Here is a 15,124-nt window from a genome sequence, read left to right on the forward strand (position 1 = left end):
CTTTGAGACCCCATCCATGTGGCTTACATATCGAACTCCCACTGAACAGGGTTTCCTGGTACTCCCTTCCCCTCCCCCCCCCATAAGCTACCCAATCCATCTAATTTTTCAGAGCTTGGCATGATAGTGAATCCCTGGGATCTCCTAGGCTAGATCCACAGTGTGTGCTAACATCCTACAACATGAATAGTGTGTACCTCCCTCAGAGCCCTACCAGAGGTGGACAAAGAAGATCTGACATCTTCCTCTTAAGAGGAAACGGCTTGCCTGGGAATTTCAGATGAGCTCGGAATGTGGAGGAATCTCCGAGGAGGTAGCCTCTAAGAAAACATCAGGGAAAACTGCATCTCTTGCAGATATTATAAAAATCCAAATGCTGAATTGAAAAAGATTGAATCTACCCCCCCCCCCTTTTTTTTTTGAATGGTGGAGACTAAGAACTAAGGGGAAACTTGGGGGTGGTGTCAACCATGATTTGTTCAAGAAAGATATCCACTAATACAGTTCACTTCTTAAACTAGTGAAGATTCAGGTATTGATCTTTCCTTATACCGATTAGTCCGCGGACTTCAGAAGTAACCTGTATAACTGGAGCCCCTCCTGTGTTTTAAAATAAGATAAATTCTCTTTTCTCTATCCTGGAAACATTAAGTAAAAAGAGAATTTATTTTCACCTGATTATTAAGGAATTCCTTAAAGCAGCTGCTTGAACAACTCCACAACAAATGTGTACTGCCCTGCTCTGGTACCTTTAATTTAGTTTTGGAAGTGCTTCCTAAATATCAATTTGAACCATTTCAAGAAATGTATCTGCTTTGTTGTAGTTCTGCACTTTTCTACAGGCTAAGATAGTTGTGAGGACAAATTCAGCTTTTGTCCGCAAAAACGAATAGTCTTTCACAGAACTTGGGAAGTTGTGATCACTTCCTTTTTGCTTCTCACCAAATCACCTTAAGGAGAAGATGTAGCCCAAATTGTCAGAGAGAGATGCATGCACCAAAAGGTTTAGAAAATCCTCCTTACTTGTCCTGTGCCATCCAGCAGTTAGAGACAACAAGACCTCTATGTCTTCTAGAAGTTTCAAGTGAAAATACCTCTGTCAAAAAACAAAATTGGCATAAACATTTCTTACTCTTTATGAAGAGATATGCAGCAGAACTGGCTGGTCTTAATGTTCCACTTTCACTAAATATTAGATATAAATATTAGTGGACATCTCCTTCAAAAGAAGGTGCTACATGAAATAATAGTTCAAAAATTGCAGTTTTTATAAGAAATGTTATATAATTATTGTAATCAGTTCAAAGGTCCTTCAAGTGGATACTACTGTAAGAATCCCACTCTTATAGTCTGTGGACCTGCCTGAGGAAGAGAATATAATTATTTTTGTTCTCATCAGCATATTTTGTTAGATCAAGAAAATCTACAGATTTGGCTCACCTTTCAAATGCTTACATTGCCAGAAGGATAGAGGGCTCTTATAGGATGATGTTCTAGTCATTAGTCTCCATGCTTTGCAGTAAGCAATGTTGTCTGAGTTACGATTTACTCTTAGAATGATCTAGATCACAACTTGCTACTACAGGAGTATTTCACAGCTCTGAAAGTTCTGTTGTGCAGACTTTTCAGTGGGAAGGGCTAAGCCTGTGTAACACCGACAGACCCTGGTCGTCAGCGGGCAGGATTGAACCTGGGACTTCTGGAGCTAACTGCATGAGCTAAAAGCCATGTGGCCCTTAGCCAAGGCTGTAGAGCAGACTCATGAATTTCTAAGTGGTCTCAGTGCTACTAGAGGTGACCAAACACCACAGCCAGGAGGTGTGTGGGTTGGTGTGTGGGTTACACCTGCATTCAGAGAAAACAAGTTTGCCTGCCTCCAAATCAGCAAGAGCAACTGAAGATCCACTGTTGGAATCAATGGGACCTGTCTGATCTAAGAAAAGGAATCGTTCAGGTAGAACCAAAGTTTATATTCATACTGAGAATATTTACTTATTGCAAGTTACCATCCTCTTGCATTTTTTTCTGATAGTTTCAGTTAATAAAAATCAGTTTTCAATACATCATTTCCTTTCTTGAGGTTAAGAACAAGTGAAAAAAATGAGGGAAAAACTAGTATTGTGATGGAAGGCTTTCTTAAGTGTAGATACTTGTTACATTCTAATGATTAAACTATTCTGTTTAGTCCCCCTCATGGAGAAGCAAAGCCTGGTTCAAGCACACTTCCACCAGTGAAATCAAAGACAAGTTTTATTGAAGCCGACAAGTACTTCTTACCATTCGAATTGGCATGCCAGTCTAAATGCCCCAGGATTGTTAGTACATCTCTAGATTGTTTACAGGTCTGTATACAATTGGGCTTTATTAACTGTCTGAAAGAAAGTCTTGTTTGGTTTGGAGGGAAGGGGATGGGTAAACGTAACTAAGGAAGAATGTCTTTTTCAGCCACTGTATGGGACATGCTAACCAAAATGTATATGATTTTTTCAGACAACTGTAGACTAGTTTTGGAGAGCAAAAAAAGAAAATGTATCTAGCTATATATATACTTTTATATTAACTACAACTAGTTAATTGTATACTAATTTATATATAATGTAACTTGTCCCAAACCTCAATCTTTTGTATTAATGTGCATGTATAGAAAACAACTCTCTGAAAGGCTAAACATCTCTTACCAGAACAGGTATATTACTGTAAAAAAAAATTTTCTTCATAATTGCAGTAAAATAGTCAAAGTTTGAAGTTCACAAACACTCTAGTTTGAGCCCATGACATGTGTTTCCCATGTAAAGTAGATTAATCTTTTCATCCTGGTCCTGTAATGTTGTTCTGAACAAACACTTCAGATGTCTACCAAAAATTCTGTCTGTCTTCCCCTAGGTGGCCTGAAAACTGAACTCAGTGCATATATTTGTATTCATAGGCACATGCATACCTGGCATACAGTCTCACTATGCTGCCTGTCTACTCTTGCTATTGTGAGTAGGGAGGTTATTGAGACTTACAAATAGTCTCATGGCTGGAATGCTCAGAACAGAATTCTGTTATTTTAAAATACTCTTCCTTTTCGCAAGATTTGAAGCACACATGCAAAGATGAGTGAATACTTACAAACTAAAACACACCTAGTGGTTCCAATTTTGTTTGCCGGCCTTGAAAGTCATCCTGTAAACTTGCTTTCTGTTAAGTGTATTATGACATTGCATAGTACAGATATAATAGGTAAAAATGTAATGTGAATATCTGTATAATTTTTGAGTCAGTCTCAGAATCCAGTTAAAATTGTTGACAGTTTTTATTTTGAGTAAATGTTTGCAGACTGTAAATTGTAGTGTTTTAGTTAAGCTAAATTGATAAACTTCATACTGAGTGATGTTGCAGTTGTTGGATAAGAACATGAATGCTTTTGAAGGATTTTCTACAAATGCTTGAAATGTACTGTGATTTGGGATACACTGCACTGTTCTAATTATCCTGACTTCATTTGTGTCATAAATGTGAATCTACATATTCGATTGCAAGGTTGGATTTATTTAGCATGTCCCTTTCTTTTTTCCTTCAGAAACTTATAGCATATGGGCACTTGACTGGAAATGCTCCAGACAGTACAGCTCCAGGCAAAAAATTAATCGATAGAATTATTGAGACAATATGTGGCTGTTTTCAAGGTCCTCAAACAGACGAAGGGGTTCAGCTACAAATAATAAAGGTAATTGCTGACCAAATGTGGTTTGAAATGATTATAGTAATGACAGCAAGAAAATGTGCATGTCCTTGAGGATTCAAAGTCTAGTATTTATTTGGAAACACAATTTCAGTTTTTAATTTGAGTGCTTTCTTCATCTCCCACACCAGCCCTGTTTCATAAGGTGTTCCTTTCTATTCTTAGCATACTGATAGTACATGTCTGTTATCCTTTTTCTCTCACTGCATATGGAGTCATGATTATGACATGAAGCCTTGTCTACAGATGACTGGATGGAATTTAAGTCACAGTCCATCAACAGAGCTCTAGTTGGATGAAGGAATTGCTGTAGGTGGGGGACTTTAAGCAGCTGATGAGGTTGATCAATGTGCCACATGACTGAGGGGACATCAGCTTTCTAAAAGGAGTATTCTCACTAGCCATTTCAGAGAGAGAAGGAGAAGAGACCAGAAGCCAAAAAGAAGGATATGCAGGAGGAGAAGATGGGAGGGTCTTGGACATCCCAGAGAACTCGGCATAAGCCCAAAAAACGTTTCCAGAGGGGTGAGGAAATTGAGACAGGGAAGGGCATGTAGGTGTTTCATTGTTTTGTCTGGATCTGTATTTTTCATGTGCTGTCAAAAGCAGAGGTTCCCCAGCTTTGGGGTGTGTTCCCCAACAAGGTTCTCAGAGGGTCCAAAGACAGAGTCACAGTGAAGGGCGGGGGTCACAAGGGGTCTGTGTGGGTGATCTCAATGGACAGTCTTAGCTGCCGGGAAGAGATTCTCTGCCTGCCTTGCTCCCTCACAATGTCACCAACTGGCAGTTATCTTCCTCTAGGGGGAGGCTGGTGGGAAGTCTGTGAGCAGGGAGTGGAGGGCTGTACCTCAGGATGCTCCTACCCCTGCTGGACATAGCTCCCTCCTCAGTGTAGCCTTGTGGCTCAGAGCCCTGTCTGCTTCCCCTGCCAAACAGAGCCTGCGCAGGGGAAGCAGATGGAGTGGCGCTGAAGGAACATGGTAAGGAAGGGCTCTGTCCTGAAGGGGTGCCAATACTCACCGGGTGCATCCTTCTGCTTCCCTTTTAACTCTCTGGCCCTTCAGTGCGGCCCCATTTGCTTCTCCTGCATGAGAGAGGAGTGAGATGAGCAGGAAGCTGGGGCCTGGCAGCTGCCTGGCTACTATAGGTAGTGTTTTCCTGAACTGCCATATGATGAGTACCCAGTCCCTGTGGATACAGGGCACCCCTTCCCCTTGGCCCCCATGGATACAAGGAACCCCTCCCCATAGCCCCTTAAAAAGAGAGGGGCATACATGGGACATGAATCTCCAAAGGGGGAAGTTTGGGAACCTCTGGTCTAAAGCAAAGAGTAATTTTATAATCCCCTTTGCAAAGTCTGTGTGTTATTTGCTTCAACTACCGGGTGTTCCTGGAGAGGTAAACTATAAATCAAAGTATCTGCAAGGTTGTAGCTTTGGAAAAGGTTATGTTAAACAACTGGAGCGTCCATCAGGGAGAGATCAAGTAGGAGCATTAGAGTTAGTGATGTGTTTCACTGTGCCAGCTTTGTGATTATGTTGTTGACTTGTGCATTCAGGAAGTCCTGTGTTTTCTTCCCAATGTTGTTGTAAACTCTGCATGTATTTTGCATAAAATGGGTTGCCAAAGAGCTTTTCTCATCACTTCAATAGTCATCAAAGGAGCGCCATTGACAGCGATGCTGGAGGAGAGCATCTATGCTGCCATGACAATAATCTGTCAATTAAAAGTAGTGAAGGGCACACTAATGAATGGATTAAATGTGAGCTATCTAATAGATATTTCTCATACGTAGGCATCCACTGGTGTAGACACTGCTCTCAGGGTTAGACCTCATTTTGCTGCAAAGGTCACTTGTTTCCCATTCACGCTCTGTATCTCCCAACTTCCTTCTTTGAGTTCAGATTTCTCTTTTAGACTGTTGCAGCATTGCAATCTGACTTGAGTTTGCTCCACTGTTGTCTAGAGCAGGGGTCCCCAACCCCCGGTCCGCGGCCTCTTAGAAACCGGGCCGCGAACCGACCCAGTGGAGCTTCCGCAGGCATGCCTGCGGGAGGTCCAGCTGAGCCGCGGGACGAGCGCTCCCTCCGCAGTCATGCCTGCGGGAGGTCCGCTGCTCCCGGGGCTCAGCTGGAGCTTCCGCAGGCATGCCTGCGGAAGCTCCACTGGAGCCGGTGGACCTCCCGCAGGCGTGCCTGCGGAAGCTCCAGCTGAGCCCCGGGAGCAGCGGACCTCCCGCAGGCACGACTGCGGAGGGAGCGCTCGTCCCGCGGCTCAGCTGAACCTCCCGCAGGCACGCCTGCGGAGGGTCCGGCAACCGAAACCGGTCCCTGGACCTAAAAAGGTTGGGGACCCCTGGTCTAGAGAGCAGTTTTAAGTTTACTACTCTCTGTAACTGACCACTTAGAGTGTGGTGATTTCCTGTCTCTGCAAATAATTAATTTTTCAGTAATTGGAACCTGTTGACCTTCCTTTTATGGTAGCGTGAAGGTCCTCTGCTCTGAATCTGTTTTCCTTCTGGCTCCCTTAGCATGTGTGTATCAGTTGCCTTGTCTTCAGCCTCACTCTACTAGGGCTAAGGTAGCATTCATGGCTTGCCTCTGTAATGTTTTCATCTTTGAAAACTGAAGTTCTATTCACACTTTTTAATGTAATTTTCCATTTGTAGTATCTATTATCTATAACAAAAAAAGTTGAACTGTATCAATGTCTGTAGAAGAAAATTGGAGTGGTAAGAAAGATGGCCCCATAAGCAGATGTCCTTGCTTTTTCTCTTTTCTCTTTTTTAGTGGGTCTGATATTTGTGTTCTGAGTGTCTTTGGCTCTTTCATAGCCATAAATTCCCATAGCCTCGTCTGTTAGTGCATGGCTAGGAGAATTTCCTTTGACTTTTCAAGAGACCTTTCTGTTATCAGTGATAAGCTGAAAGGTTAAAATGAAACAACTTCCTAGTTTGAGTGAATAAAGCATCTAAGCATCTATTGGTTGATAAGACTGCTAAATCTGCTACATATGCAATGACCTCTGTGCAAGGCTGTGGTCTTCATGGTTAGTGTCTGAAGGAGGAGAAAGGCAGAAGCAAATATTTACTGTCAATGTATGTTAAATTTTGAGACTGATTCAAAGTAAAATGCTCTTCATGGATTCATTCATAATTAGAATGAAAATAAAACAGAGCGGTTCATATTAGTTTTTAATAGAAAAATAATTTTGAGAGCTAGAAAAAAGATGGAATGATTGGGAAAAACTGAAGGGACAGCAATAAAACTTCAGCACAACGCTTTTCACTGTCATTTTGTGACATTGAATTCAGTGCTAGGAAAGGGTGGGGTGCCACCCACTCAGTTGCTCATTTGCCACATCACTTAAGGACCTATCTATATGCACCTTAGTTTGTGACAAGTGGGGTGTAAATGTACCCCACTCTAGTCTACTGCATACTGTGTGTCTGTGTGGACCCTGCTGCTGTACACTAAATGTTCCCTAATGCTCTTTGATTTATCCCTCTTTGAAATGGGGTAGATCAAAGTGCTACATGGAAGTTTTTTAGTGCATGGCAGCAGAATGCACAGATGCACTTAATGTACAGCAGACTAGTGCAGGGTACGTTTACACTCTAGCTAGCTTGCTGCAAGCTAACTGTTTGTGTAGACTAGCCATTAGTGGCCTGATTTTCAAAAGTATTGAGCACCCAGCAGCTTCCATTGACTTGAAAAGAAACTGCTGGGTGCTCAGTACTTTTGAATATTACAGTACTTAATTAGATTTCTAAACATTGCCTCTGGAACTTAGCATTAGATACTTTTTTTGAAAACCTTGAATATGGTTTTCTTTGGAGGTTTTCCTTCCAAGTTAGTGACTGGCTGACCCTGATTAGTTTGATATCTGCTATCACAGTTTAGGGGGAGATGACTTTTCATAGTGGGTATAGTTTTGAGAGTTGGGGATGTGGAAGGCCCCCTGTTAAAACTAAGATGTATTTTGTGTATGTTATGTTGGGGGCTTTAATACAATACATGTAATTTAATTTCACAACTGAAAATTAGATATCAGAATCAAACTATGATTTTAAATCCATTTTACAAGAGAAACTGGTACATACCCAGAGGCATTACAGCCAGTTATCTGAAAAGAACAGTCCTTCACATCTGTGAGGGGAGACTGAGGCTAGGAAACTTGATGAACTGGTTAGGTTCACTTGTGAAGACAATAGGACAGCTTGCTGATTATTGAAAAGTTACTCAAATTAGAAAAAAAAAAAAAGTAACATTCAGAATTGAATCAGGTGTCTGTGATTACATCCTTTTTTCTGAATAGAAAACATTGAGGATAAATGCTTTATTTCATTATTGCAATGTGCTTCTACATTTAAAGAAGTGGAGCTCTTTAAAAACTGAGTAAAAATCTAGAAATGGAAAAAGGAAGCTGTTTTCCCATTTGCCCTAAGGATAATGTGGCTTGGAAGACATGATTGTAAGCATAAAATGCAATAGTAAAATATGCCATCAATCTGATGATCAACAAAATGTTATTAATACACTTCTTTATATATGGGTTAAATTCTTGTTCTTGTGACCTTAAGTTTCTTCCAGAAGTTGGTCTGTGGCTAGCTAATTATTGTCTTAGCTAATTGGCACATTTATCTTTAGAGAACAGAATCTTTACTCAAGATTCATTCTATATTTTCTACATTGTGCTGTAAACAGATAACCTTTTAGTTCTCACAGTAAACCAGATTGCGTTCCCAAGACCAGTGTGCCAGAAATACTGGTTAGGACTACTTATGTTTTATGTCTTGCCTTTTTGTGGCAGAAAATACCCCAGACAATTAAACAGTGGGAATATAACACTTCTCATAGAGGAAAAGACCTCTTCTGCTGGCCAAATGAAGACTACAAAAACTGGCATTAACCCACCAATGTTGGGATGTTTTGTATAGTCAGGCTTCACTGAGAAGAAAGCCTTGCCCTGTAAAGGTTCAGTCCAAGATTTTGAACCACCCTCAACTGTCTGTTTGTTTTTTTTTAAAGACCATTAAGACAAATCTACTAAGCACAAACAGATCTTTTTAATGTTTTTAAACCAAAGGTTGGAAATTGCCATTGTAAAACAGTACTTACTTGCGTAACACTTTTGTGCATTTTTGTAACTTGTTTTTCCTGTCCCTGTTTGTTTCACTGTAACGTAAGCATTATGTCCTTTTGTGGATCATTCAGTATAAAAAGAGAATGCAAGTTCTACAAACGTAGAACAGAATATTTAGTTATAGAATGTTAATTTTTCATTTGGATTAAAACTGGTTCAGTGGTAAACATGCAATTTATTTGCTAAATCTAAAATCGCTCCAAGAATTTTGTAGAACTGTTACATTTGGTACTATATCATTCATTTTATATAATATATATAATAATAAATAAATAAATAAATGCCTAAAAGTAAAGGAACATGATATGGCGTTTGTAACTGAATGTGAGAATCTGAAACATAAGAATTGATACCTGAAGATTCCCCTACCTGTCTCCAACATATCTCAGAAAATCTGAAGTCTCTATAAGAGATGCTCTCCTGCTGATCCCAGCAGAGTTGAGTGTAAGAGTTGCTGTCCATCACCCTGACTGTTTTACTACCTCTCCTCTGGCCTGTTATTCTCGTGATTTTCACATCTGAAGCTAAGGAGCAGCGTGGTGTATCCACCTAATGATCTGAAGCAAGGCAAAGAAGCTGTGTGTATCCTGAGGTGATGGGCTCAGTGAAGAAAGCTTTGAGAATCTGGATGTGATCCTGGGTAAAACCTACATAGCCTACCTGGAGCTATTTGATCATCCCTCTCACAGGCTGAGAGGAGTTGTGTTCTGCATCTGAAACCAGAAGATTATAAAGAAAAATTGATGTATACAGGTTTAACTACAAAAAAGAAAAAAAGACTTAAACAAGAAATTCATTAGTTCCCTTACCTAGATCTGACCACAAACTAGAAATGGAAATTGACACACAAAGGTGCAGTTGTATGACCAGTGTTGTAGAAAATAGATCAAGACAGACACTGAACTTGAGTGCCCAAAATATAAGGGAGTGCAGGATAGAATTCCTCATTTGATCAAGAATAGTACAAATCCTTCTCATCAAAAAGTAATGATGGAAAAACGGCATCTCACTCTATAGAAATCTGCCAGAAATGGAAACAAAATGAAAACCAGATACATTGTGAAGCCTTATGTTGGACAGATTGTACCTCTCTTTGACAGATGTCTGAAGAGTTTTTTTTACACTTTGGCAACACTTCCATTGCTTTTCAGTCTAGAAAATTTTATTGAATTTCAATTTTTCAACCATTCATCTTAGCCTAAGTTGTTCTCTAATAACTGAGTTCATAACTGCGTCTCAGGCTTCACCTTTTAAAGACTAGTTAAATACCTGGCCTCAGGGAGAGGACTGAAATTACCTTAAAACATGTCTTTGCCCTCTGAGTGGGGGAGAAATCCTTCCTTAGCTAGAGGACAGGTCTTTGTGGAACCATTTGAGCAGATCCTCAAATCAGGTGCTCCTTCCCCAGGTTTTGTTTTTAGATGACTACTTGAATTCAGCCTCCGTATAGTATCCTGATTCTCATGGGAAAGGAGAGATAGTCAAGAGTGCAACTGTTATTTTTATCTAGTTTAAAGACGTTTTAATTGATTCAAACAACATTAGGCCACTACATAGTTTTTATTTAATGTTTGTTTATTTAAATATAAAACTAAACAGCAAAGAATACCCATTCAGAGCTCTGAATTCCTTCACATTTAAAAGCACCTTAAAAAAAATTGCACAATGTAAGGCTTAATCATTTATGTGTATCACATGTCATACAGCATCCAAAATTACCTGTATTGAAAGCTTTTACACTTCTTTAATATACGAAAAAGGTAAGTTAATATAAGGTTTCCTTTATCATTGTATATTAAGAAATTAGCTTTATAATATCATACACCTCTTACTGTTTTTTGACCTCAGTTACTTCTTATGGTCACCTTAAAAACACTTGCTGTCTGGTCACTGTTGTGTATTTGCTAAAGACACATTTTTGCTTTAATTTTTTTCTTCTCTTAAAAGATTGTCTTGAGCAAAAGAATCCTGATGGGATAAAAAGTTGGTTATTATAGTTTTAAAGAGTATTGTTGCTTCTAGAATAACTTTCTCTTTAAAACCTTGTTTGTTTGTTTGTTTTTCTTTGACTATTTGAATTGTTTATATAGTTTTATACAGTTGCATATAAGAACGGCCATACTGGGTCAGACCAAAGGTCCCTCTAGCCCAGTATCCTGTCTTCTGACAGTGGCCAATGCCAGGTGCTCCAGAGGGAATGAACAGCACAGTAATCATCAAGTGATCCACTCCTTGTTGCCCATTCCCAGCTTCTGGCAAACAGAGGGTAGGGACACCATCCCTGCCCATCCTGGCTAACAGCCATTGATGGACCTATCCTCCATGAACTTATCTAGTTATTTTTTGAACTCTGTTATAGTCTTGGCCTTCACAACATTCTCTGGCAAAGAGTTGCACAGGTTGACTGTGCGTTGTGTGAAGAAATACTTCCTTTTTGTTTGTTTTAAACTTGCTGCCTATTAATTTAATTTGGTGACTCCTATTTCTTGTGTTATGAGAGAGTAAATAACACTTCCTTATTTACTTTCTCTATACCAGTTATGATTTTATAGACCTCTATCATGTCTTATTATCAGTCCCTTTTTTTAATGATTCCCAATATTCTATTAGCCTTTTTGACTGCCACTGCACACTGAGTGGATGTATTCAGAGAACTATTCACAATGACTCCAAGATCTCTCTCTTGAGTGGTAACAGCTAATTTAGACTCCATTTTTTATATATAGTTGGGATTATGTTTTCCAATGTGCATTACTTTGCATTTATCAACATTGAATTTCATCTGCTGTTTTGTTGCCCAGTCACCCAGTTTTGTGAGATATAACCTATGAAGTTTTTTTATCAAATAAAGATTAAGTTGGGGAAAAACAGTTTCCTGTTTTAAGATTCCTGTTGTAATTTAATGAAAGGAATCCTGCTTTGTAAAAGGATCCAGTGCAAAATCCAAAGAAAATTATAACATCTAAAATATAAAATAAAAAATATTAAATTTATAAAGTTTGTATCTTTCTCAGTTTGCTGGCTCCCCCATCAATGAATAATCTTTCAAAAGAATTCTACTTAATCTTGCCCACACTATGGTGGAGAAAGGCTATGCACATATAAGACACTATTCTTTAATATTTTCTCTTAAGTTGCTGCTAATAGGTACATATATAGATTTTTATTTTCATTGTTTTTCTGTGTAGGTCTTAATGTATTTTCTAGGTATTTGTAAATTGCTAAAATTTTAACTTGTATAATAACTGTATGTGATTTAGTATACTTAAGAAAAGATGCCACCAAATGTAAATTTGCCTGTCCTGAAGTTGAATGATAGAAAAAAAATTGTGTATGCAGAACTCTCCTTACAATTTCTACCTGAGACTTTTAGATAAGGGTTCAATTGTACAAGCATCTGAGGAAAGTCTGGTGGAGCTGTTTGGTGAGCATAGTCAATGGCGCAAAGAGTCTAGACCATCCCTGGTAGACATTTATCTAACCTACTCTTAAATATCTCCAGAGATGGAGAGGGCACAGAGAAGAGCAACAAGAATGATTAAAGGTCTAGAGAACATGACCTATGAAGGAAGGCTGAAAGAATTGTTTGTTTAGTTTGGAAAAGAGAAGACTGAGAGGGAACATGATAGCAGTTTTCAGATATCTAAAAGGGTGTCATAAGAAGGAGGGAGAAAACTTGTTCATCTTAGCCTCTAAGGATAGAACAAGAAGCAATGGGCTTAAACTGCAGTAAGGGAGGTTTAGGTTGGACATTAGGAAAAAGTTCCTAATTGTCAGGGTGGTTAAACACTGGAATAAATTGCCTAGGGAGGTTGTGGAATCTCCATCTCCGGAAATATTTAAGAGGAGGTTAGCTAAATGTCTATCAGGGATGGTCTAGACAGTATTTGGTCCTGCCATGAGGGCAGGGGACTGGACTTGATGACCTCTTGAGGTCCCTTCCAGCCCTAGAATCTATGAATCCATGAAGACAAGAGAATATTTGTAATATATTTACAGATAATTATGTTGTAATAAATTTGAGTTTTTGTGTGACCCCCCCCCAAGTTTATTTGCTTTTTATTTGGTGGACATTATTTTGTAGATGTACACTGTTATGCTCTTAACATTAGAGCTGCCATGGGTCAGACCATGGTCCATCTTGCCCAGTATTCTGTTCTGCCAGAGGCCCATAACAGAGCTTCAAGGGGAGTGTACAAAATGGGGCAGTTATGGAGGGATCCATCCTCTGTCTTCCACTACCATTTTCTGGTAGTCAGAGGTCAGGGATGCAACCAAAGCACAAGGTTGCATCCCTGACCTCTTGACTAATAGCCATTGATTAACATATACTCCTTGGACTTATCTAGTTCTTTTTTGAACCCAGTTATACTTTTGGCCATCACAACATCCCATGGCAATGAATTCCACAGGTTAGTTGTGCATTGTGTGAAAAAGTTCTTTCTCTTGTTTGTATTAAACTTCCTGCCTATTAATTTCATTGAGTGATCTCTGGTTTTTGTATTGTGGGAAAGGGTAAATATTCACTTCTATTCACTTTTTGCACAACATTTATGATTTTATAGACCTCTATCATATTCTCTCTCTTCCCCCCCCCCCCCCCGGCCAATCATCTCTTTTCTAGGCTGAACAGTCTTGATATTTTTAGTATCTCCTCACATGGAAACTGTTCCATACCCTTGTTCCTCTTTGTTGCCCTTCTCTGAATCTTTTCTGGTTCTGTTGTATCCTTTTTTGAGCTGGGTTGACCAGAACGGAACACAGTATTCAAGGTGTGGGCACACCATGGTTTTATATAGTGACATTATATTTTCTGTTCCTCTCCTAATAGTTCCTAACATACCTGTTAGCCTTTTTGACTGTCATTGCACACTGAGTGAAAGTTTCCAGGGAACTATCCATGATGGCTCCAAGATCTTTTTCTTGGGTGGTAACAGCGAATTTAGAACCCATCATCGTATATGTTTAGTTAAGATTATTTTTCCAATATGTGTTACTTTGCACTTATTACTTTGGCACTACTCTACATTTGTTGCCCAGTCATCCAGTTTTGTGAGATCCCTCTGTAACTTCTCACAGTTTGCATTGGACTTACCTATTTTGAATAATTTTGTATTCTCTGCGAATGTTACCACTTCATTGTCCACCCCCTTTTCCAGATCATTAATGAATATGTTGAACAGTTCAGGGCCCAGTATAGATTCTTGGGGGGACCCTGTTGCTCACTTTTCTCCACTGTGAAAACTGACCATTTATTTGTCCACTTTGTTTCCTACCCCAGTTACTGATCCATAAGAGGACCTTCCCTCTTATCCCATGGCTACTTAGTCCTTAAGAGCCTTTGTTGAGAAACCTTGTTGAATTCATCACCAAAAGCTCTTACCCTTGTTGAGTAAAGGTCGCATATGTTTTGCAAAGCCATAAGGTGGATGTGGAGTGGAATGATAGTTGTAGTTTGGTGCAGTGGGCTTGGACTCAAAAACTAGGGCTTTTATTCCCAGTTCTGCCACAGACTTTCTTTTTGACCTAGAGCAAATCTGTGTCCCTCTGTTTTTCATTTGTAGAATGGTTACAAGGATACTTCCTTATATCACAGGGGTATTTATGAAGATAATTTGATTAATGTGTGTGAGGTACTTGGATAGGATTTGATGAGTGCCATAGAAAAACTTATCAGTAAACAAGAAATGTAATTGAAGCTGTGTACTGGTTGTTTTGTAAATAGAAATGTGCATAGAAAATATTTTAGACTAGTTCAATGCTTCATTTAAGAAGGAGAAGAGTTCTAACTTAATATGTTCTTTTTTAGGCTTTACTCACTGCAGTAACATCTCAACACATAGAAATTCATGAAGGAACCGTGCTGCAGGCTGTAAGAACATGTTACAATATCTATCTCGCAAGCAAAAATCTCATAAATCAGACCACAGCCAAGGCCACTCTCACACAAATGCTGAATGTTATATTTGCACGTATGGAAAACCAAGCGGTGAGTATCTTAATATTCTGTATGTAGAAAATAGTTCCTAAAAGATCATTTTAATTATAGGCTTGTTTAGTTATTCATATTACAAGATAGCATGGTATTTGTAACTTTTCATTCAATAAATAACTACTTTTTTTATGGTATTGTTCATTCAGATTGTTCTTTTGATATTTTGGTATATGAACTAGCTGATGAATTAAAAGAATTGAAGCAGAAACTTTGCTCATCTCGTCGGTAAACTGGAAGCGGATTTTGAGCTTTGCAAT

At 39.1% G+C, this 15,124-nt stretch overlaps 1 protein-coding gene across 1 annotated transcript in view; it reads left to right on the plus strand.

Moving 5' to 3' along the window:
* Positions 1–15,124, plus strand: part of ARFGEF1 (ADP ribosylation factor guanine nucleotide exchange factor 1) — a 172,473-nt gene that overhangs the window by 65,618 nt on the left and 91,731 nt on the right. The window contains exons 3-5 of the mRNA XM_045006311.1: positions 2,186–2,342; positions 3,566–3,712; positions 14,682–14,861. Coding sequence (XP_044862246.1) covers positions 2,186–2,342; positions 3,566–3,712; positions 14,682–14,861 — 484 coding nt within the window. The remainder of the gene's footprint in view (positions 1–2,185; positions 2,343–3,565; positions 3,713–14,681; positions 14,862–15,124) is intronic.

Source organism: Mauremys mutica, chromosome 2, assembly GCF_020497125.1.
Source record: "Mauremys mutica isolate MM-2020 ecotype Southern chromosome 2, ASM2049712v1, whole genome shotgun sequence".
Lineage (NCBI taxonomy): Eukaryota > Metazoa > Chordata > Testudines > Geoemydidae > Mauremys > Mauremys mutica.